This window comes from Pyxicephalus adspersus, chromosome 6 (assembly GCF_032062135.1).
Source record: "Pyxicephalus adspersus chromosome 6, UCB_Pads_2.0, whole genome shotgun sequence".
NCBI classification, from domain to species: Eukaryota; Metazoa; Chordata; class Amphibia; order Anura; family Pyxicephalidae; genus Pyxicephalus; species Pyxicephalus adspersus.
In genome coordinates this window covers 71540856-71565291 of record NC_092863.1, presented here as the reverse complement: position 1 = coordinate 71565291, position 24436 = coordinate 71540856, and the positions used below count along the sequence as shown (strand labels likewise).

The 24436-nt window shown below is 34.9% G+C and overlaps 1 protein-coding gene and 1 long non-coding RNA gene across 2 annotated transcripts in view; one reads left to right on the top strand and one right to left on the bottom strand.

Annotated features, from left to right (window-relative positions):
- Positions 1-296: 296 nt before the first annotated feature.
- The window catches only part of ARB2A (ARB2 cotranscriptional regulator A), a 249225-nt gene continuing 225085 nt past the window's right edge, over positions 297-24436 (bottom strand). Inside the window, exon 11 of the mRNA XM_072416156.1 lies at positions 297-3980. Coding sequence (XP_072272257.1) covers positions 3838-3980 — 143 coding nt within the window. The 3' untranslated portion in view covers positions 297-3837. The remainder of the gene's footprint in view (positions 3981-24436) is intronic.
- Positions 3833-8259, top strand: LOC140334066 (uncharacterized). The gene is made up of 3 exons (XR_011921475.1): positions 3833-4010; positions 5221-5240; positions 7891-8259. It is a non-coding gene; the product is annotated as an uncharacterized lncRNA (long non-coding RNA).

The window sequence follows — 24436 nt, the reverse complement described above, 5'->3', positions numbered from 1 at the left end:
GTAGCAAATGTAACTATATTTAAATCTATGGAATTTTAGATGTCCCACAGCAGGGGTATGTGGTATTTACTGTTTTTTTATAAAGTAGTAAATACTTCATAAAGTTGGGAATTTTTACAGAGATAACTGCTAATTCCCTCTCAAAAAATATATAAAAAAACAAACCTAAAACCTCAAAATTATTTTATAAAGCAGACTCCAAAATCCCATCACACAACTTGTAGTATACAGGAACTGGAAGGAGAATTTCAGTACTAGTGTACAGCTTTACCCAAGCAACAAGAGTTCAATTGAAATGTGTGATAAGGTTGACCTTTATAGCTTTTTTTTCTTCTTACTTAATCTTTCCATGATTTTACAGTCTGATTGTACAATTAATTATTGTATTATACATTTTGTATACAATCTCCAATAGGCTCACCAAATTGTTGAGAACAAGATCCTGCATGAACAATCTATTCAATTTAAATCTAGTCCAGAACTATTCTATAATTGTTGTCAATTTGAAAGGAAATTGTATGATACACGAGTGAAAAATTTAACATAGCTGCATGCAGAAATATTGTATATAACGAATATGACAAATGACAAAGCTTGTGTTAAAAGAGTATAATTCTATCGGCAATATTAATGCCAGTAGGAGAAGTAGATTTATTGTTTCACAAACTGTGTAAAAGTTGAATTTCAAACTATTTTTGTGCTTATCAGTGGCACTGCGCAGTGACCTGCATATTCAGGAGGACTCAGGTGATGAGATCCATACTCCAAGCCCCCAGGCCAGCAAACCTATAATGGGGGTTTTCAGACGAACGGCCGTTATCATTATATCCCTCCCTATTACTGGCTAGAGACCTCCCCTGCATATATGTAAATTTTTAAAAAATACTTCTCCTTTCCAGATGTTTTTAACAGACCCATGAAACCCTTGTGGATGAAAACAAGTACTGGAATAAAGGCGAGCATTGAATTGAAAGACATTTTTTTTGTAAACCAGCAAGGAGATAACATGAAAAATACTTTAGCTTGCTGTTTAAGTTTTATTACAATACCCAATACATGTTGGCACTATATAAATACTGTATAATAAAAATATTTACTGTATCCATCATCCACAGAAAAGCATAAGCTATTTTTTGGCCTGAGGCAATATTTAGGACAAGGTGGAGTACTAATTTCTCTGAATAACATTACTAAAGAACGCAACTGTGTGTTAACAGACATGCATGGCTCGGCCCAAAAAACATTTGCCTCTATCATTACAGCAGGATTCACACACTTTAACCAATGAAGACTGATGTCTGTATATAGATGGCAGATTGGGGCAGCCATAACACTACATGGCAATGGAATATATTCTCAATCCCGGTGCTAATAAACTGTATTTAACAAAACAACAATTAATGTGAAATACTAAACAAACCAATCAACTGTGACTTTTACTTAGCAGTTTCAACATTATAAAAAGTTAGATCCCGTAAAAATATTTGACGAAAGGCACATTATAAATAAATTATGAAAATCTTCAGTGCCTGTACCTAAATATAGCAAAAAATCATGTCAGAATATTTCATTACATAATATGCATTTTAGGTGGGCATGAAACTAAAAACAAAACACTAAAAATATTGGTTTTAGAAATGGAAATTTGAAATATTTAGATTGGAAGAAAGGCATCTGCATGTAAAAATAATTCTCTAACTAGATTTTGTTTTCACAGTGTTTGTGATTAACATATTGTACTTTTACCTGTGACAATATAAAATATAGCAGATTACATGAAAACTATTCACAGCTCTTGAAAATTTGCTAGGACACCTGTAGCTTCCAAAGAGTTAAATGAATCAATAATTACTTTGTATGTCTTTAAAACAGGATCAGTTTAAACAACATAAAATACCATAACATTTCATGCAAGCAGAAGAGACTGGTACATTAAAACATTTGTTCATAATTCATTCTATGTTACCATCTGTGTTCAAAAAAAAAAAAAAAAAAAAAAAAGATCCAACATTGGCATACTTTTCCTATAATAGAGCTTTTATAAATGTAAAAACTGTCAGGGTTATGGTTCAAAATTGATCCTGGGCTATTGTGAAGTTTTTACAGAGCTCCAGAGTACAGCTCACAGTGTATATGATGAGGCAGCAATACAGAAAAAACAACTATTTCTACTTTGTGTTAAGATTGGTTAGGGCTTTGACTAGCAGACAGACCTCAATGTCTTTGTCTTTTCAGATTAAATGGGCCCTAATTTCGTTTAAATCCACGCAATAAATTCCAGGTGCATCAAAAGACAACGTGAACAAAGTTTTACAGTTTTCAGAGAAGGTATTTTTTTTTGTGTAGAAGAGGTGGCCTCTCTGCAGAGGTTTGACATGCTTCCTGCTGAGACAGACATCTCAGAAGGGCAGACCATTAGGTCTACTCTGCAGCAGGTGTATGAACTGATGATGAGAAAGCACCAATTCTACACAGAGACCAACGGTCCTTCTCTTCAGCACAGCAAGGAACACACTTTTCTACTTTGTAAAGAAAACTAAATAAAAAATTACATTGGGCAAGAGCTGTAAATTATTACTGTACTTTTTACCTTATTTGTTCTATCATGTGTATACAGGTTGTTGAGCTATACATTAAACGCAGCAAATACCAATTGTCTGTTTATAGTGTTTTACACTCAGGGCTCCTTCATAGGAGTCAAAACTCCCTATTTATAGTTTTACAAATTTAAAATGAACCATTGAATAATATGGTCCAGCACTCATACCCGGATATCTTAATGCACTGCTTGGGTAGGAAGGAGTCTTGTTTTGCAATTTACTGTGGAATTCCTGCAACCCGAATTTGAAGCACATGTATGAACATTCATATCTTTACTGTGTAAGTTACTCTGTGTGGTGACAGATCAGAAGGCTCTGTGTTTTTTATACCTAATGGCATTGTATCAAAGTGACCTTATGGATGTGCACCATACAAAACATTATACTGAAGACAAGGCTACCAGAATCATTTCAATAGTTCTTGTAATACAGTAAAAATACTTCAACAACCTGTACAAGCATAACAGAGAAAGATAAAAAAAAAACAATTAAAAATCTTTATTATTCCACTGCTCTACTTTAAAAAGTCAAAGTTTTTAAAAAAGTTGAGATATACTTTAGGTAACACACACTGATTGATGTAGTGAGCAGTATTAAGCACAACTTATATTAAATTTCATTGCAGTCAGAATTGTACTGTTTTTTAAAAGCTTTTCTGGAAATTTTAGCCATCTTATAAAAAATGTAAGCTTGTTTAGGGGACATTATATATATTAAAAGAAGTTCAAAGGTTAACTTTATTAGAAAAAATGTTAACTAAAAACATGAAAAACAGAGAGGAAATTAAAAGGTTAAAATGTGTTTCTTCCACATACTGAAGGCCTTGAAACTCCTTTCTGGCATAGCAGGAGTTAAGCAGGGAAGGCCACTGTGGTAAGGTGAGTGAATGGGCCCAGGGCAGTGGAGTAGCAGACAAGCTATGGCATCAACTCAAAGTGTAGGGCGATGTCAGGGCAATTAGACTTGCACCATGCTGTACTGTGCAGCTCTGCTGTCAGCCTTAATCTGTGCTGTGATGGGCAGCACGAAATCCAAGCAGCAGACCACAGGAAGCACAACCAGTGAACCCATATTGCTTTGACAGTTGCACTCATCTAGAAATAATGTAAAACGCTATTTAAATGTATACATCATGACCATGTGCTCTAGGAAGAAAACAATCTAATGAAGGGCTGGGGGACTAAGATAAAAACCATTTCGGTGAGGGCTTGGCAGAATCTGTACAATTTTCTTTTCTTTAAAATTCCTCACTCCTAATTCTGTTGGAGCGCCTGGTAGATGCAGTCTTGTTTTTTGTGTTTTTGGCTTCCAAGGCTTCCTTGAAGAACCTGAATATGGAGTTGAAGCTTTTCCAGGAGGTCAGCTCATGGCGCTCGGTGCCTGTGAAGAGACAGAAGAGAGGTGGAACGTGTAAGTGAGAACAAATTGCTGTGTTAAGGCACAGATGTTGCACGCAAATCCAGACAGCTTTCACACTCACTTTCCTGACATCTACCTATGTGCTTCTAGTAAGACCCAATAGAGATCATGCATCAGAAATACTTGAATGCAGCAGAAATGCCCAAAGAAAAGAATTTCATATGTTAATTTTTGGAAAAAAGCATGAAAGAAAGCATTTACCGGTAATTACCTGCGATAAAAACTATGTTAATTTTTACACTTTTTTGTTGTATTCATTGTGCAATGGTACTTGTTCATTTGCTCACATTTAAAATTCCAAATGACTAGCATATGACACTTTTATTTTATATAAAATACATTTATTTTGTGTGTGTACTTCCAGCCCATATGATGCAAACACATTTTACAGAAAAAAATAGTATGTTGTCCATAGAAACAACTCAGATGATTCCTGTTTATAGGATATTGATAGAAAATAATTTATTTATGAAAACGCACCTATAATCTAACAGGCATCAGAGTTCACTTTTGTTATTCTAAAACTGCAGAATCTTATCAAGCACTTTACCTACTTTACTTGTTTCAAATATGACTCGTTTACCAAGTATAAAAAACATGTTTTACATGACAACTACAAAGATTTCCTGGCTGATATTATTCATACCTAAGAATGTTGAAGAGGTATTATAAGAAAAGTAGGGTATTGGTGTCATGCTGGAAGAAAATATTGTCCATTTGCCAACCACCACATCTCTATATTCTGTTACAATATCTTCTAAAACAAAATGACATACCTTATTTACAAAAAGGTGCAAAATGCTAATTAAACGGAACCACCTTTCATGTTATCACCTTTCCTAAATAAGAGAGGCTATTAATGGTGTCAGTTTTTGCAGCCAGAGGTGTCATGTTAACTTGTCATTACTCAGACACACTGTCTAGTGTTTTCAGAAGAAACTTTCATATGGTGAAGACAATATGTTGGAGGTAAAAGTACCCCGACACACGGCTCTTGTCAGCTGAGACTATGCTACAATACATCGCACTGGCTGGCATCTAGCGCAAAAGATCCATATACTTGTACACATACACACACATTTATATATATATACATATATATATATATATATATATATATATATACATACATACACACACAAACACACATATACACATACACATTATTATGCATTTAACTTAAGACCTTTTTTTTTTGCAGAATTTTGCAGTTCTGATCAGGTATGAAGAACACAAAGAAACTTGATTGATTTTAGTTTTATTGATCATATTTTACATCAAACCAAGAAAGTTCTGTGCTGCTTTTTTTTTTTTTTTAATTTGGATATAAAATAAAGGAAATGTATTTAAAAGTAATGGATTATTAGTGGATTTGTGTATGGGACATCTATTGAAAAAAGAAATCTAAAGAATCTGCTGTAAAAATCAACCTTCAAATTGAAACTTTACGAATATATATCAAAAGCTACTAAGTGTATGCCTCCCATTACACTGAATATAGCATATGTGCATAAGTCATAGCGATGAAATACAATTTCTAATTAACTGTAATATTTCAATGTGCAGCTAAGTTACTTGTGTTGTTTTATGAAGCAAACTACAAGATTTCCAATGTGTAACAAGTACAGTTTTTCTCATGTACCTGGTAAAGCAGTAAAGTAGGTACATTTAAAAAAAAAAAGTACATGTGTAACTTTTTAATGACTACATATACCCTGTAAAGCATATTGTGTTTTTTTCTCAGAGAAATGTGCACAGAACAGCAGTGTGTTAAGTTTTTAGAAGTCCAACCCTCTTCTTTAGATGTTTATGGAAAGGGGAAAAAATGAAAGATCATATACAGATTCCACCTGCAGCTTGAAAACCAAAACATGGGCTAACTTTCATATAGAAAACTATTTCCTCAACTATACAGTAATCCCTTGTGAAAGAAGCAGTGGGAGCAAAAGTCAATTTCATTGAAACATTTTCTATTTATTTGAATTGACATACAGAAAAAACGTCTCTTGATAGAGTAAGAAAACATTAGAGTCTGTGTCATGTTTTTACTGCTTGCTTCCTGTTTCTGTGACAAGTATTGAATTTTTTCTTGTCTTAGCAAGATGAAATTACCTATGTGGACTCTCTTTCATTCATTATTTGGCATTAATGATTGTCATCAATCATGTGACTTTAAAAAAAAAGAACCAAAACAAAAAAAAAGGAACTAACAGGTCACTTAAAGCACTCGGCAAATGCTGTATATGGACACCTTTAATTTTGTCTAAAGCTTCATCTGTACAGCTTGGGATCCTTCAACTCTTGGCACAGACCCAGACACACCTAGACTAGAGCTCCACGCTAGAGGTTTAGTATGTTCCACAGAAATCCCACAAAGCTACTAAAGGATATATATTCTTGTTTAAATTCCATATATACTGTATTATAGAATTTTAATTGCTGGGTGGGCAATGACTGGGTTCAGTAGGATAGGAATTATATAGTGCAAGAACCTTCATTTATATGGTAGAACCTTTATTTTTATTTATATGGTATAATCTTTTCTGGACCCTGCATATCTTAGATTCTTGGGATCATTAGGCGCTGGAAAATTGCCAGTAGATATTACAATGGAGAGCTCTGGAAGTGCTTCAAAACTTTCTGGTAGTAAAGTGACAAAACACGGTGCAACAAGATAGGAGTGATAAACCCAATATCGTTACCGCTCTACCTTGTTAGGGCATCATAAAATATATCATCATGAGTACATAATTATGATGTGTTGACAAAGTAGGCACAAGTGCAATATAGCATGGCAGACTTTGAGTAAATCTTTTAATAGTTCCATTTAAAAGAAACAATTATACCTAAAATGAAAGAGGTCATATGCTGATTTGCAGATGGGTCATGTACCGCTGGATGCATACACTGTAGTGCAGACACAAAGTGACCAAGCCAATAAAAACAAAGCGACTACTTTTCATTGTGCTATTTTCCTCTTTGTGCATTATAATTCACACGCCATAAGGAGCTGCCAAGGCTGTGGGTATCAGCACACTCTCTGGATGGCATCTGGCTTGTGAACACCACTCAGCAGCAGGGCCTGTCCCGGGAAGGCTGAGTACAGTATGTCACAGCCTCAGCTGCTCACAAGCACAACCATTCATTCCCCTTCTGCTCCGAGAAATCTCACATGCAGAATAGCTGAGAGTTATTTTCATTTCAATAAATACAATATCTGTCTGTGATCTGTATATGTGGCATTTTCACTTTGCCTGCAGGAGGAAAAGATCATAATGCGGGGCACAGCAGTATAAACGTGTAAAAACAATAATATGAGCAAACACTGCACGCAGAGGCAGTATGCGGAGACAGAATCCCCACCTGCTTTGTCAGTTACAGCAAATAGATTCAAAAGGGGTGGCGGGTCATAGGTCTTCCAAGCATGTGACTCTGCTCCATAGTCTCCTGCAGACACACCAGTGTCTGAGCCTGCTCTCACTGTGCATATCAAATAGTAGGGTTTATATTCATCCTCTGTGGGTGCTGCTTGCACCAGCTTTTCCCTATGGGTACACAAAACCAGCTTGATATGTTAGCGTAGCGAGAACGAGTCTTCACTAATGGGAGAAGTTCCCTTAGCCCGACATGTCAATCACGAATGGTCTGTGTATTGTCACAGACAGAGAGTTAGAGACTTAAGTCCACCGTACAAGGGGAATGACTGCCCTGAAATGCTGTAAATGATGAAAAATGATCCCAGATTGGCACTTATGTGAATCATGACATATGTTTCATACCACAACACTGTTAATGTTAATTCTTTACTCTGTAATAGTAGGTCATTGCTATGGTTACTCTACAATGGTGCAACACTTCTCTTTCCCTTCAGCTATTCGCTCAGTCCTGGTAACCACATTTGTTGCCTAGCAACAGTTTTGTGACAGTATCACAATCTGGGAGAACAACAATGAAGACGTTTTTGCAGCTGAGCGAGGTGGAAATGGGAAAATTGAGGCCAAAACACACAAGACAACACAATTGGAGGGTTCAGAAATGAAACTGGGCTGGTCATGGTCCACACGAGGAAGAAAAAGCACGATAAAATAGACTTCAGAGCATGTGCTTAGGGATATCAATGGATAGAATTAATATTCCTACAAGAATGTTACTAATGATATTATTGATTATAATATGATCATTTGTACTATATTCTCATATCTTTAGATGAATTACTCTAATACAATTTGCATGTGCTATTCTAAAATGTATGATACTAATGATACTGTTTTTTTTTAAATAATAATAATAAATATATATATATAAACATTTAAGGGTGTTCATTCTTTTTTTTTTATAAAAAAAATAGTTCTCATTGAGTTTTGTGCCAAAGGAATCCTAGTTACAAGAATACAAAAATTACAAACCAAGAATGTGATTTGTTACATTATTCTATTTTGTTTATATGTCATCAATGAGATTTACAAATGCATTAATTGGGTGTTTAGTTTTTAGCTCAAGCTTACATAGAAATATAAACAATGCCAACGAGCCATGATAAGTATGGAAGAAACACCTTGCATTTGGCACATTTTTAAAGAATATCATGTAAAGTAATCTGGCAACATTGGCTTGGCTTCATGCCTACAGAGGGGGGAGGAACCTTAAGGGCACCTTCTTGTGATGACAAATAATATATGTTTATAGGTAACTCCTCCCCCTTCCTGCTACGTCCCCAGTTACAAGAAGTGACAATATCAAATATTGTATGCCCCATACTTCCCAAGCAGCTTGAAATGTTGTACTGCATGATGTACTGTTGAAAGGCGTACTGCATGATGAGTTACATAATCACAGCACATAGTCCTGGAAGGCTACTATTGGAAAAAATTAAAAATACCAGGGTTGTATTTTTCAACAATTTTATATTTCTGAAATCTTACTTTACACGAGGGCTATGCTCCAGTTCCCACCTCTACTGGACTTCTAACCAGTGATTTTGTAAATTTGTAATTCTAAGATCCTATCAGACTGGTGTAAAAGATTATTGTGTAAAACAAACAGCATGAAATATGATCTTAATATGCAATATACATCCACCTTACTACATTTGTTTCCCCACAGAGCTTTTCTAAATTAGCCTTTGATTAGCCTTTACTTGAATTTTATCTTCGCACTTTAAACATACACATTTCGTATGCATATCATTAGCAAGGCAATCACAATACAATTACATACTTTACACTAACATAAGTCTAATCACCCTATTATAATCAGATACAATGAAATATACATGCACTCTAATCAGCTAGGTTCCTTCTCTGCCCCTTCACATGTAAGGAATTCAAGGAGTCTTGGGAATGAGCAATTCTGCTGATGGGTTAACAGATGTTTTTTTTCTAAACCATTCCAGAAACTTTTGTAAAGTGACACAGCCTTTTGCAAAAGTAGAAATCGACTTATAAGTAAAGTGCCTAATGCATTTTTGGGGCATTTTAAAACATTACACTTAATATGACATCTTTGTGCATTTTACATGGGTATTCTTTTTGGGGACTCCTGGGAAATACAGACAGGTGAATTGAATACATTTCAAATTAAAATGCATTTTTTGTTTCCCAAGAATAAAACATAATGTAATGCAATGCCTTTAAACCTAATGCATTCATGTGAAGAATTCTATAGATTATACTGGTAACTATTTTATTATGATTTTAGAGTGCAGTGTAGTGAACATGCAAAGCAAAGTTTTTTTTAAAAATAAATTCCAATTGGGAATGGACTGTATGTAATGTCCACACATGATGCTAGTTGAACTTGAAAGGCAATTCAGGCAGCAAATAATATAGGATCAGGCCATAGACAGGGTGATGTTAAACACTGGGCTTGATGGTGCATGTATAGACAAAAAATAGGTAAGGTTGAAGTTCATATTTAATAAGCATACACAAACAAGTACCAGCACGTGTGTCAAAATAAAATAAATAAAATAAAATCCATTGATACCCTTTATATATAGCAAGTGATCGTATGTCTCACCGAACATTATCCGTAGGGGATAACCATTCAATATGCGCATTGCTTTAGTAAACTATATGTCCTTTAGTTAAGAGTTACAACTACTTTAAAACTTTCTTGATATGGCTCTTGTACATGCTTTCTATTCCATAGTTTTTTTACTTTATTGAAATAATTATTAACAAAGGTTTGCAGTATTTCAAAGTAGTAAGCAGAGCCAGTGTTTGTAATTAGTAAATATGACTTGCCCTATGTACAGATATATGCACAGACTAAACACAGAGACAAAAGTTGAAGGAATGTGCACATGGATAAAAAAAAAGCAGGTGCATACATTACAATGTTTTAATTAAAGTATATTCAGTAAGTTTTTGCATCTATTATTCTGCAGCAATGTCTACTATTTAAACATTGGGCAAAAACATACAAAATTGCAATTTAACTAGACAAAAGTTCTCTTACATTTTGGTTTTTTATTCTATTTAATTCGATGATCAGCTATATTGGATTTACTTTCTCCAGAAAGTTCCTTAAAATCCACACATTGATAGAATGAAACAAATATACTTGAATGTTCAGAATGTCAGCATTAAAACAGTATTCCACAGATCACCCAAATATTGTCTGGCAGGCGTTCCCTGGAGAGACGGCTCTAAAAGGTGAGAAGGTACTTCACTCTTAATGTTCATTATCCACAGCCTCTAAAGCCTCCAATTGCAATGATGGTTTCTGGATATGGTGAACTGGGAATAGCACTGAGAAGACCAACCGCTCTCTTAAGGGTCACCAAACAGCTTTAAAATGCTAATGATTTTTAGTCACTCCTGCCGGGAGCCAGATTTGAACCTCTGACCTTAGGGTGAGAGGCTATGTATCTCAATGCCAATCTCCCGATCAAGCCATCTATCCTTCAAAACTAGATAGGATAGCATTGTATTTAACAAGCAATACCATGACAATGCACACATTTAACCATAACAGCATTTCTAAACCTTGATGTACATTTATTATTTTAAATCTGCACAATTCATTGCTGAAATGATAACTAGTTACATACTTGTAATGGGTATAAAGCAAAGATCAATATGCAATAGTTTTCAGTAAAGAAAAAAAAAAATCTTTTACCAGAAATTTGAATCCACCAACCAGGAGATATTTTTTGATCGCAGGGGTCACTGTTACAGTAATACATTATTATTTGCACTGTATGTTTAAATTATTGTTTTGGTTACTCATTAGTCGAGGGCTCCCATGTCAAATGAATTCTCCATTATCCCCAGCCTGACATTTCCTACCTGATATATAATAGTTAATAACTTAAAGCTTACACAATGTGAAAAAAGCATGGGGAAATTTCACAAATGTAAGCTATTATAATATATATTTTTCTTTCTCTGTTCATAAAAGTATTTGTTGCCTAAAACAATGTAGGATCTGCCTGTGATATCACTAGACCAATTTATACTATTCATTCTAATGCTGTCAATCTTTTAGTTACTCTACAATTGGGATACACAAAGACATTGGTTCTCCACAGTGAATTTACATTGATGTGGCACCTAGTGACCCTGGGTTTATTAGAGTGACCTCACCGTGGTTTGCACTGATGCACACTGCTGAAAAAGGCAGACAAGAGAAACGTGTTATTTTATGGACACGGCTCACTGCTGTGGGTCAAGTATACCAGTTGTGCAATCATCAAGTTAATAACCTTCAAACAGACATCTGTATTCACTGATGCCCCAGAAGTAATGCTCTCTCTTCCACGTCAGGAAATGTTATTTATAATTTACAGCCAATCTTGGCTAAACTTGGTCACATCATGTGGAATAAGGAAATCACCTTTCTGCGTTCTCTAAATCTATAGTTGTATGGCTACATCTACATCAGGTTTTACTAATAATTAGTTATCCCATTATTGTTGGAAATCTAAAAATGTATTTTGACCGAACCTGTACTAAAGGAAACAGAGGTTGCAATTTCTGACTAGCTACCAAAAAGCCATATAGTAACGTTGACACTGCTTCAGGCTCCATGTAGACCCGCACAGGGCACTGGGTGCAGGCATTCAATAAAAGTGCCTTTGTTCTATGACTTCAGTCCAGCAAACAACAAATTACTGAACACCAAACATCAGCTAAATAAAAATATTTCTGCTACAACGATTAGCACAGATTCAGTGCATATATCTTGGTCTCCGTCACATTTCATCCTACCAATAGAGCCGAACGGTGAAACATGTCTGGTGGTAAAATCATGGCTATATATATTTTTATTCAGCTGACATTTGGCATTGTAGCAATTCGTTATATGTTGGACTAATCAAACTCCCAGTGATCTAGTTATCCTGAAATGGCTTCAGTATTATTTGAACTGCTGACTTAGAACACATATTCAAAGTTCTAACTTCAGAATACCTTCATGAACTTAATGTTTGTCCAGGTCAGTGGTTCAAAAAGTACTGAAGCCAGTACTGATTTAGTAACCATGCTCAGTGGCAGGCAAATATTTACTAGTAATAACCATATTTTGTGGAGTGAATGTATTTACTATTTTTATTACCTAGACAAAAGTGGATGAAACACAAACATACCAGATTAGTTTCCGATTCAGGGTAAAGGAACAGGTTTAAAAGCAGACGCATTTACCTATTGATATTAGCTTCATTAACCCCTGTCATTGGAGGAAAGGCAGTCATGTGACTTTGATTCAATTTCATTTTATTTTTCATACATAAATAAATATATAGAAGGCACTTAAAAAGATAGCCATGATCCACTAACTTCTACTTTCACATATCACTGACACAAAACTAATGTGCAGCTTTAAGAGTTATATCACTGCATACATGTTCCAGGTCAATGTCTGGAAAAGTACCAAAGCCAAAATTGAAGCATTACAGCCCGGCAAGCAACATTTCCATAAGGTCAACCAATATATTTCTTCCATTACTTGTTTCTTTAGTGATTGGCTCTGCAAACCATTTATGTCCTCTCATTTCTGTAAATAACACTGGTGCTACAAGGGAAGCCTGCAACTTTTCTTTTTTTATTATATTATCACTCTCCAATAACGGTGCTATTTTTGTCTGTCCCTGATTTCTTATGGGGATAGGAAAAACACTAAAGAAAAACAAAAACATGAAATTCTCTCAGGCCAGAACGCCTTTCCAGTTTATTAGCCATCTCCGTGTTCAACATTCAAGATGCCATTTTAGCTGTCTCTAGGAAGTCATAATATGAGATGACACGGATACTAGCCTGGCAGAGGGAACAAAAGCAACCTGATATTAAATTAAGCTGTAATCTTGTCTTGGAATGAGACATAAATGGTACCTTGCACACCTAAAATGATTTCTTTAAAAAATAAATCCTTTAAATCCAAGTAACCCTTTTCAAAATGTTAAAAACATAACTCAACACAGAAACCACTCAGATTTTACCATTTTCCATGAGTGGTTAAAATGCTAAAAGCTTAACACCAACTGGAAATTCTTTTATTTCAAATACATTCCTCTTTACCGCAAAGAGTATAAGTCTACTTTGTATGCATCAAATGATTTCAAAATATATTTTTAAATCTCAATATTATTTTGTAAAGAGTGATGATATTACACTAGGAAGTCCACTAATTACAGGCTGCCTTTAGAGAACTACAGGGGGTGAATAAATGACCAATAAACCTGCACAAGTATAGTAGAAGCAGCAGCAGTAGTAACCTGTCATAATAAATCATTTGTGCATCTAAAAAGAAATTATAATGCTCCTAATAGGCTACTCCACCCACCTCTTAGATTGTAAGCTCTTGTGGGCAGGGTTTGCATTTGTATCTGCCTGTCATTTGCAATCCCTATTTATTGTACAGTGCTGTGTAATATGTTGGCGCTATATAAACATTGTTTATTAATATTATTAATAAAAAAAAAATATAAAATTAAGAAAATTATTATTAAAGTTTTTTTCAAATTGGTAGTAGGTGAAAACTAGTCAGTAAAAAATGCCCCCCTTTACACTGGTATTAGTTTAAGAAAACAATTGACATTTTTTAAGGAAAAAATTGAAATTGGTGGTCAATGTGAAAATGTCCTATTGCACAGAATATTAGTGTGAAGAAATCCCATTTTCATTGATGGTCAATAGGAAAAAATACTACTCTTGGTGAATGAAGAATGCTAAAAAGACCATTCTAGTTTTTTTTTTTTTTTTAGAGACAAGAGTCGGAATTATGCAGGAGATGAATTTATCTAAACAAAACATTTGATATATATCCTTGGACGACATTGTTGGAAAAATTAGGGAAACCAACTAGTGACCTTAGGCAACAACACTTTCATGTCTTATGTTTTCCAAACCATTCTGACTGTTACCACTTTTATTGAGAAATAAATGAGACAATTTCATGTCCTCCTACTTCACTTTGGGGTAAGAAATCAGTCCGGAATATGGAAAAACCCACTTGATCAACATTGCTCCCTTACCAAGCAAAATACAATTCTTTTAGTTAACTGTCTGCCTTATAACTAAACCAAGTTATATTAATCTGTGTTTGTGTGCACATGAGGGTATAATAATATCTATAGTGCAGAAGCTGATGGATTGAAGAAAAATTTGTCCTATTTAACATGTAGGAATCACAACAGATTACAATCATACGGCCCAGCCCACTCAATGCCATATTGCTTGCACTCAAATCATTCTCAAACACTGGATGATGCCAAGATTCACAAACTTTCTTTACACATTAAATAACAATAGGGAAGATTTTGTGACTTCTAACACTCTACTTTTAAAGCACATAAAAAATGACAAAGATAATGAAGCCTATTTGAAACAAAAACAGTAACAGTTGATAACACTTTATTATAGGAAACACACAAAGAAGTAAATGTATTTATATTGCAGATTAACAACTCAAACATAAGCTTGCTTTACTTTACATTTTATATTAAGAGGCTTCTGTACTTAAAGCACAGAGAGAACAGAACACACTTGGCCATGCCATATGTACACAGATCAAGCCACTGAAAGCAGCAGAAGGAAGTGGAACCGTACAGAATTGATACAGGAAGCAGAATGCCAGGAGACAAGGCTTTGCAACGTGTTTGCGACTGCCAGCCTCCATAAAAATGTACTTTATTGGTTGGAAATTAATGACACCATATCTTGCATAATTAACTCTTTCTGAATGTGAAAGATGGCTGCGAAAGTGTATGCAGAGAGAAACTTTTTATTTCGTTTTACATGGTGGTAAGGAGTTGGATCCCTTGGCTTTTTATTGCCGTCAGTATCTGAAAGATTCATACTTCTGTTTTTACTGATCACTAACACAAAAAGTAGTAAAAAAATTCAAAATAATCCTAAATCGAATCAGAGAAAACCCTTTTTCTGGGACATGTTCTTATGACAAATTCATTCACTTTAGAAGTTTCCTCTCATTTCCTACCTCGCTAGGACAAGACATACCTGGGATATTCCCCTGCTGTTATTATTCTGAACATGCTAGTTGACCCACTGGTTTTAGAATTTTCTACATCCACAAAAGGTGTAGGCAGAGATCAGAAAACGCAGAGGAAGTCAGAAGTCCCTTTCTGGATAATTATTTCAAGTTGGTGATTCAAAGTATAGAACCAAGAGGCTCCAGATGCCAGGCAGACTGCTAGCATTTTCATAGGAACAGATTATTAATAACAGTCCTGGTGATTCTCCCAACACAGATTTCTTTTTAAAAATGTTACTGTCAAGAGTAAAATGCCAGCCCCCACTTTTACCTATCCACATATTTACTGGGGTCTTTCTCCATCCTATAGCCAGAAAGGATGTAGTTGTCATCACAGCATGTACAACTCTAAAATGCCAATTTACACCCACTTGGCACAATTGTTGGGGTAAGGGCAGTTTTCAATAAGTCACCTATTGTACCTAGGATCATCAGAAAATCAATTCTAATCTGAATATATACCTGTCCTAGTAAAAATGTCACAAATATTTTGTTAATCACATTGTCCGATGTGACCAATATTTTCAAATTTCATTTCTTAAAGTTTTTAAACAAAAACATTCATTTTTTATTAACTAAATTAAGCACAAACAACTAATATAATGTACAAATAAACTACAGTAAATGCGGAAATTGTAGCTACACAAAATTCAGAAATTATATTTAAAAATTATTTTCTGCTCAGGAGGTTGATTACAGATGGACACCTTTTATTCTACGATTGCCAGTGGTCCATGGACTCGTGGTTGGGAAACACTATCATTACCATGGCGGATTAATGAATGATCACTGTGTGCTCCTTACTGATCCTTCATTGAACAGAACGACACTGTGTGTACAGTGCCCTTTGGTTCAACTGTCACAGGAAATAATCAAAAAAGTCATGTGACATCTGTACATGACTTTTCTTTCTTGGAAGGTGATCCAAGAAATTTTTAAAGAAAAATGTAGCTGTGTCTTTTGAACAATAGAGAGAGAAAAAAAGTTTTGTTTGATACTATACTGTACTCCTAAATCCTATACATGTCTCCCCTAACACCATATGCGATCACAGGTCGAAAGCAGGTAAAAAAAAAAAATAAAATATTTTTTTATTAGTAACCTGGCTTTGGTCTACTCAGCCCTGCATCAAGCAGAGTAGCCAAAGAGGAATAAATAATTATATTTCTGCAAAGTTATCTAGAAGATGCATGCATTCCAAAAACATGCAGTTAGGTTAAAAACCCCCAAAACTGACCTTGGACTACATTAATGACATATGACTATGGTAGGGACATTAGATTGTGAGCCCTATAGAGGAACAGCTAATGACATGACTATGGACTTTGTAGAGCACTGTGTAATATGTCAGCGCTATATAAATTCTCTATACTAATACATATGCTATAATAATCATAATTCAAACCCAATAAAACAAACCCCACAAACCCTGCAAAAGAAGTTATAAATATTCCTACTTTACAAGTTTGTATTATTTAGGATCAGAATAGTGTTCTCTAAAGTTCTTTACTTTACTCTTGACCAAGCTAACAACTCACAAAGCAAGAATAGTACCCCCAGAAAATTTAAAACATTTGGAAATGTTAAAGTTAAACTCCAGATAAAAGCACACTGAACTAAAAAACCGAAGCAGTACTGATCAAGTCATCCATATGTTCTGAGCGCTGCTCCACAGGGGATTACAGCATTCTGATACCTAGCCAAGATACTTTTACTTTTTGAATGAAAATACACTTTTTATTATTTATGAATAAAACAGAGAGCTACTTTTTCTGGCTTTATATCAGTATTGATTTCTGCATCAACCTTTGGACTGAAGCAATAAAAAAAGGATGAGCGCTTAAAAAACGGCAGCAAACAAGACCTTGTGTTCAGGTTTTGTATTCTTAGAGTTTGTAACACAAACTAATATCATAGAAGGACAAGGAGGAATACTCATCATATAGGGGTAAATATAGCGGTTTCTCAAGGTTATCTGTTCTTCTTAATAAGAAAACCCAACTGTATAACATTGGCAGTTATCCGTTTACTAGGAACATAAAGCAGACCTAGGAGTTAAATCATTCAGTAAACATTGCTTTAAATTCTGGCTAATAGCTTTGAATGTTAAGTTTGCATTTTGAAAAACACTTTGAAAAGAACATGTTACCAGCATCAAATTTCTAATCAAATTCAGTCAACCATTTTACAAGTTTAACAAAGGAAAGTGAACAAATCAACACTTTACTATACACATGAATTTCACTTGCGCTTTAAATGTTTAGCTTCTGCCATTATGAACATACCACATCAATAACTTTTTAAAAGTATTTTTTTTTTTTTTACATTTTTTTTTTATACAAGGGATGTTATTCTGCTCCAATACATACAAAAGAAGGATGCCGCATAGCCACAGGCTAGTGAATACCAAACAAAAGCTGGAAAGTGGCAAATAATATATGCATATTATCTCCACATTTCTAGTGAACGTAGAACTGTCAGGGTAGGTTTGTAATCTCAGTCTTCAAAGGTAATTTTAGGATTAGCTGGTGCTTATGAAACACTGGGTAACAACTCTGTTTTCGTCTCATGGACAACTTCTAGATGATAGATTTAAAGGTGTTTTACCATGGGTTTATTCAATCCCCTTTTCAACCTACTGATAAGATTTGGAAACTGCTTTTCTTCATGCTGTATCTTCAATGTAAGTAAGAACTTAGCATTGTCACTTTAAGAGATTGGTGTTAATTCTACATTCGAAATTATTGTTTTAAAACATTTAAACTGTATTTAAACTCATGAAGAAGCATTTCAATTTTAAAGCTTACCAATTCTTTTTTTTTTCATGTGAAGCGCATAAACATAATTTTTTATTGTGCTAGAAAGTATTAGTCTTTGTATCTTCCCACTGAACTGAATTCTCAAAGAATGGTACCAGCCTTTCCAGTTCTGTTATGGAAACTACAGAACATCTATTACTGTGTAATAGAGATGAGAGGCGGAGGGAGTGTTTGCAGTCCAGATCAGAAGCAATGTCTCTGGTGACAATTCTGCTCCTCCATAGCACAGTATGGTAAGTGTTGGCAAGAAGTGTGTTACTGTCTGGATTATTAGGAGAAAAATGAAATAGAACGGAAAAGGAAATGACTGAAAAAAACAAGTGTGACTTTTAAATCTAATGAGTGGTAAAATGCAATATACTATATTATTGTGTTTAAGTTTCTAGTTGTAATAAAAACTGTCAGGATGTCCAGGAAACCAACAGGCAACCTTTAAATAACTTGATATGATGACATAAAGAAACAGCCACATATAACTTGCTTTTAAAGGAGCACGTTTAAATGACATGAAACATTGACATGAAACAAGCATGTATTTATATCAGGTACAGACTGAGTGGAATGAGATGATCTTGCAACATGCATGGCCATGAGAATGATTGCTAGTTTAACAAACCAGCAGCTTGCCACACCTAGCCTAGCCTACAAGACAAGTGCTCTGCTGCATCACATAGCAACTGAAGTTAGGACCTGTTTAGGCTGTCACCCAGGAGCCTTTAAAAACCAAAAAAAAAAAACCAAAAAAAACAAAACAGTTTCTTAATATAAAAAGTATATCCCCCAACACTTTATTACTCAAAAAAATTAAAGTCACCCATTGCACATATTCCAGCACAACACCTCTAAGCCCCAAGGCTTTGCTGGTATATCAATAAGCTATGCACAATTTACTAGGTGAGATGTTTAGCTAGAAATTATCTGTATCTTTCCCATTGTTTGTGCAGCTCTTTTTACTATGTTGTCATAGTAAACCACCAAAAAAGGTGCTGGTGCCATATACCATATATACATGTACATACTCAAGTATAAGCCGTGAGTTTTTGATATGAAAATGACTGTCAAAATTTCAGTTTATACTCGAGTCAAAGCCAGCACCAACAGCACTAGACAAGAGTGATCTTCTGCCCAAAAAATCAATTTCCTAGTAGTGCAGGAGAGAGATCTGCTGGAATTTTGATTTAATTGTGAGATATACCTCCCAACAAGTGCTGCTGGTGCCAGCTGGTGGCTAGAGGTGCTCAGATCAGATCTTGGAATTTTACTAATCTGAGTTCAATTTTGATATTATACCTATCATTGACAGTAAAAGTAATATTTCTGGAGCTGGATGATGACAGTTGTCAGACTGATGCCCAGACTGGCTGAACAATGACAGGAGCTCTGCCAGGGTCCTGTCATTGTGTGGAGCCATTGCCACAAGATTTGGACAGAGGAGAACTGTCCCCAGATCCCCTCTTGCAAAACTTTTTGAACAAATATAAAATACTGATGATGGGGTTTGCCATCATGGTTTACATTCATTTGGCCAATCATACAAGAGGGCAGCCAGGGACAAGTTTTCTTGGCCAAACTCCAGATTCCAGAGGACCTCTGATTGATAGGAGATAGTGTTCATAAACACACACATGTGATGCCCCCAATTTTCTATCCAAGAAGGTCCCAGGACTAGTAAAAGGGCTGGTGTAAGAAAAATAAAATAAATAAAATAAAAAAAAAATGCCCCAGGCAGTGATTATGATCCAAAAAAATAATAAAAACTACACCTTTTACCTGTCAATAATAGAATGTCACTTTCACCCCAACTCATGTAACTCTTAGACAGAGCCCTTTTCACTGTTACCCGTCACTTTTATTTATAGTAATTTTATTATTTTAATAATTTTTTTTCTTCATGGGAATTGTATTGGCATTGGCAAGGTAGCTTGTTTTATACTTGGATCAGTTTATATTTGAATAATAATAATTATGGAAGTTGGGGTATATTAACAATTTTTTTTCATCCAAGGCTTTTTTCCCCCCTTATTTCGATAAGTATTTTGATGTGCGAGGAGGGAAGGGGGGTAGTGGCCTTGCAGTTTTTTGTTAACGTCCACCTCAATTTAGCAGTTTCATCTGTAATTGGACACTCTAGGGATTATATTGTTAGTATACACTAAAAATGTATGTATTTAATGCAACCATTTGATTTTAAGGGCCTATAAAATACTATATATATATATATATATATATATATATATATATATATATATATATATATATATATATATTACAGTACACACACATACTGTTTAGGAGCTCTTTAGGACATTGTCATGTAATTTGATGTTAGACATGCATGTGAAAAATATGATATGGTAAATAGGTGGTAAGAAACCCACATACATACAGGACAGCAGACAAAAGTACATTTCCTATTGCAAAGCCACTGTATGCAGAATACTTTCTAATATATATTTTCAGTAATATATACAGTAGCGGAATGAGGTGAATCACTGGTGCTTCTCAAATGATGCAACAGATCATATGCGTTTGCTAATTAGCAAAGTACAAAAATAGTAAGAGCAATGGGAAGTAAAAAACATACTTTATTATAGTAAAAGTAATCATTACAGAAAGTAGAAGAATGCCAATGATACATGCACAATATAGCCATGAAATGAGTAGGAGCAAAACAGACAAGCAGGACTAGTCCCATTTAGCTCCAACAAAATCTTCATGCATGTCCTCATGGTTTCTCTTCCAACCTTTATCACTTACTTATCAAAGGAAATTGGAATTTTCACAAAACATAGAAATATTTATTTTAAATATACAATCATGTAAAAAGTGGATTTTATATCCCCAAAACTAGAAATATGTAATAAGGTATTTGCTTTATACATGGTTGGATAGTAAAGAAAATATTCAAAAAACGTATTAAGATTCTCAGTTACTGTATTGATCATGTTTATTCATACTCACTGTTTGTGTGTAAGTAAAAGAAGAGGGAAGGAAAGGAAAAGTAAAGGGGAAGAGGACAGATAAAACAAAAATGCACAAGGAGGAAACTGACAGAAGGAAAAGGAAGACATGAAACCGAGAGCTGGAAAATGGGATATAAACAAAGAATTGCTGTGTATTGCTCGGTAAGCATGAAAGCATATATAAAATATTTCTTTTGAGCTTTTCAATAAAAGCCTGCCAAAGATTTTACAGGTCCGGGAGCACCATGATGACCTAATATTTTTATGTCTGTATAAAAAAAACAAAACACTGATTCTATTACTATGATGTGCGGTAATTTCTTTTACTGTTATGAATTCCATTCACAAGGAATTGTTTAACATGAATCACACCATTAATTCAAATCTGTGTGTGTTTGTGGATGAACTATAAGCTGCAGACATATTTTCTGTAGCCTTCAAAATTTCTTTTCAGCCCATGCATTAAAATGAAGAGACATCATAGTACGCCTGATAATCTTTGACAACAATTCTAACACTGTCATTGTGGCCACTGGAGAAACAAGCGCACACTAAGCCCTGACCCACCAAGCTTTTTATCTCAATGTGTACTCTCCACAGGCCAAGCAAATAAAGGGCAACTGATCATTTACACATGAATCGGCCTTCTCAACAGAGCAGACACTGGAGACGGCTCTTTTTTCTCTGGTATGCAGTAAAAGGAAGCCAGCTCTCGGCTTGTCTCACTAGAAATCATACAAGTGAAACAGTGATATGTAAAAATGGCAGATCAGCAAAAGCTGTTATGAATTCCTGATAAAATGGCAACCACAAAGGACTAGATGGATCTATGGCTTCAAATAGTCCTGACAGCGAGAAGGAAACTTGATCCTATTCAACAGAGAGAATGTCATACAAACTTAAAGGAAGATACCAATCGTGATAGAAGATAGCTCCAGATAACTCTAAAGAGCATAATAAAGTAAGGATATATACAGTTTTTATGGAAATCAATGCTGACCATCATATAGATTAATGTAGTTCCACATATTTAAAATATACTTATATTACATAGTTAATGGAACAGCAACATCATTTTGGACCCACCTACCTCATTAATATGTAAATTAAGTGACCTCTAGAAGTTAACTGATGAGAGAAGGTCTCCAGCATGCAGATGGCCTAATTAACCAGTGATATCTGGCCTCACTTCCCACAATCAAATGCAAACGAGAAAGAATAGCCATGCCTTGGGCAACACTAGGAGATTGTCTGCACAACCCACTTATTGTGAACCACAAGAAGCCCAACTACAAACAGAATTCCTGTAGGCTATACCTCCGTTAGAAACAATATTTGTGTCTTAGGCTAGGTACACACGTGCAATAATTGTCCTTAGAAAATGAACTATTAACGAGCGATTAAGGATTATTCACAAATATTTTGAACGATCATATTGTGCACAATTCTGTACATGCTGAAATGATACGATTGTTCAAAAATAATCCACCAATAATGTACACACATCGTTTGAACGATGCAGGAAGTGACATGTACAGGAGAAAGTGTATCAGCCTTTAGGAATATTGCTCTGAAGGCTCTAGCGACCACTTAAGTCTATTATTTGGAAAAAAGGAACAGCTAGGATGTGTTTTGTTTTTTTTTTAGCAATATTTTCCTATTTTTGTTATGCACTCTATATTCATAAGAGCCTTAGCAAATGGATGCAATCCTAAGAAACCAATGAAATCATGTATGTAGTCCATTCTTTAGTAGAGTGTGATCCTCTTTAGTAGCTTTCATTTATCTGATGTGAATGACCCAAAAGAATCATACATTTTTAGAAACAGAACGAAGTGCCAGCCATGACTAGCCAGCTGAAGGGACAAAATAAGCTAACAACCCTCATGGCTTCTGCCCTTGTATATATTTATATATGTATATAACATATATAATTACAGGTACATTGACCATTGTCTTCAGACCTTTGATCTCTTTCCTATGGAATAATATACATTTAGGGATCAGGTGAACTTTCTGGATTCTATAACACCACCTGTAGTGTGCAGACCCACAATTCTTTTCTTCTTAACAGGTATAAACATTTATGTCTTTCTGACTTGACTGTGTATGTCTATAGAAAGATTTATTTGTGCAACAGGACTTTGGTGGTTGGACCATACTTGCACGTCCTGCTATCCTCTGATGTTATTAGGTAGCTTTGGTCACAATTAAAACCACAAAAAGTGTGCGTAAGGAGCATAGCAAATTGTGAATTTAAAAAGTATTCTTGTTTTTTGTAAACAAACACGTCTTTTTTTTTTCAACAGGACGATGTTTAATTACAGTAATAAGATAAAATATACAGCGTAAATTGAAATACTTCAGGATGGTGAAGGTAGACTTTAACTTTAAATGTTATGTTTGAAGAAAAAATGTCATGAGAGATCTAAAAACACTGTAACACTATTGCTTAAATAACCTCTGAAATGTCTGTGCTGAGTATAATGGTTCCAGCAGCTGTGCTGTATTCTCAATGCAATCTCCAAATGACCTCAACTCCTGGCCATGGACCAAGAAACTGTCACATAGCATATAACTTAACACATTTGAAAGTACAACAATGTGGGGGTATGCATACGTGCATTCCATTTAAATTTAAACAAACTATATTAATAAAAACCATAAAAAAACTCATCACTTTCCAAAGACACTTTATAATCCTAACCTGATGTTGACAGTCAGCACCTTTTTCACTCTGATTCACGAGGGGTCAAAGTCTAAGAATTTCAACCAAGCATGTGGTTGTCATTCACATACATGGTGTACTGCACAAAAAAAACCTGGCCTCATTTTGAAAGTGTTTGTATTGCCCCGACCAGTGCCAGTTTGAATCTGAAATCTCAAAAGACAATTTGTTTTTAATGTAGGACTTTTTTATGGGCTTATGTGCATGGCAGGATAAAGTGAAGTAAGAACTCCACACATTTGCCAAGGGCAACAAGAAATACTTATGTTAACTTATAGGTTTCCTAATATTAATTCTTTGCAATTGTAGAAATTCAGTAATAAGGTAAATTTTGTATCTTAAGCAGAGTTGGCTCTTACCGTGTTTCCCCGATTTTAGGACATCCCCATTAAGTAAGCCACCCCCGATTTTTAA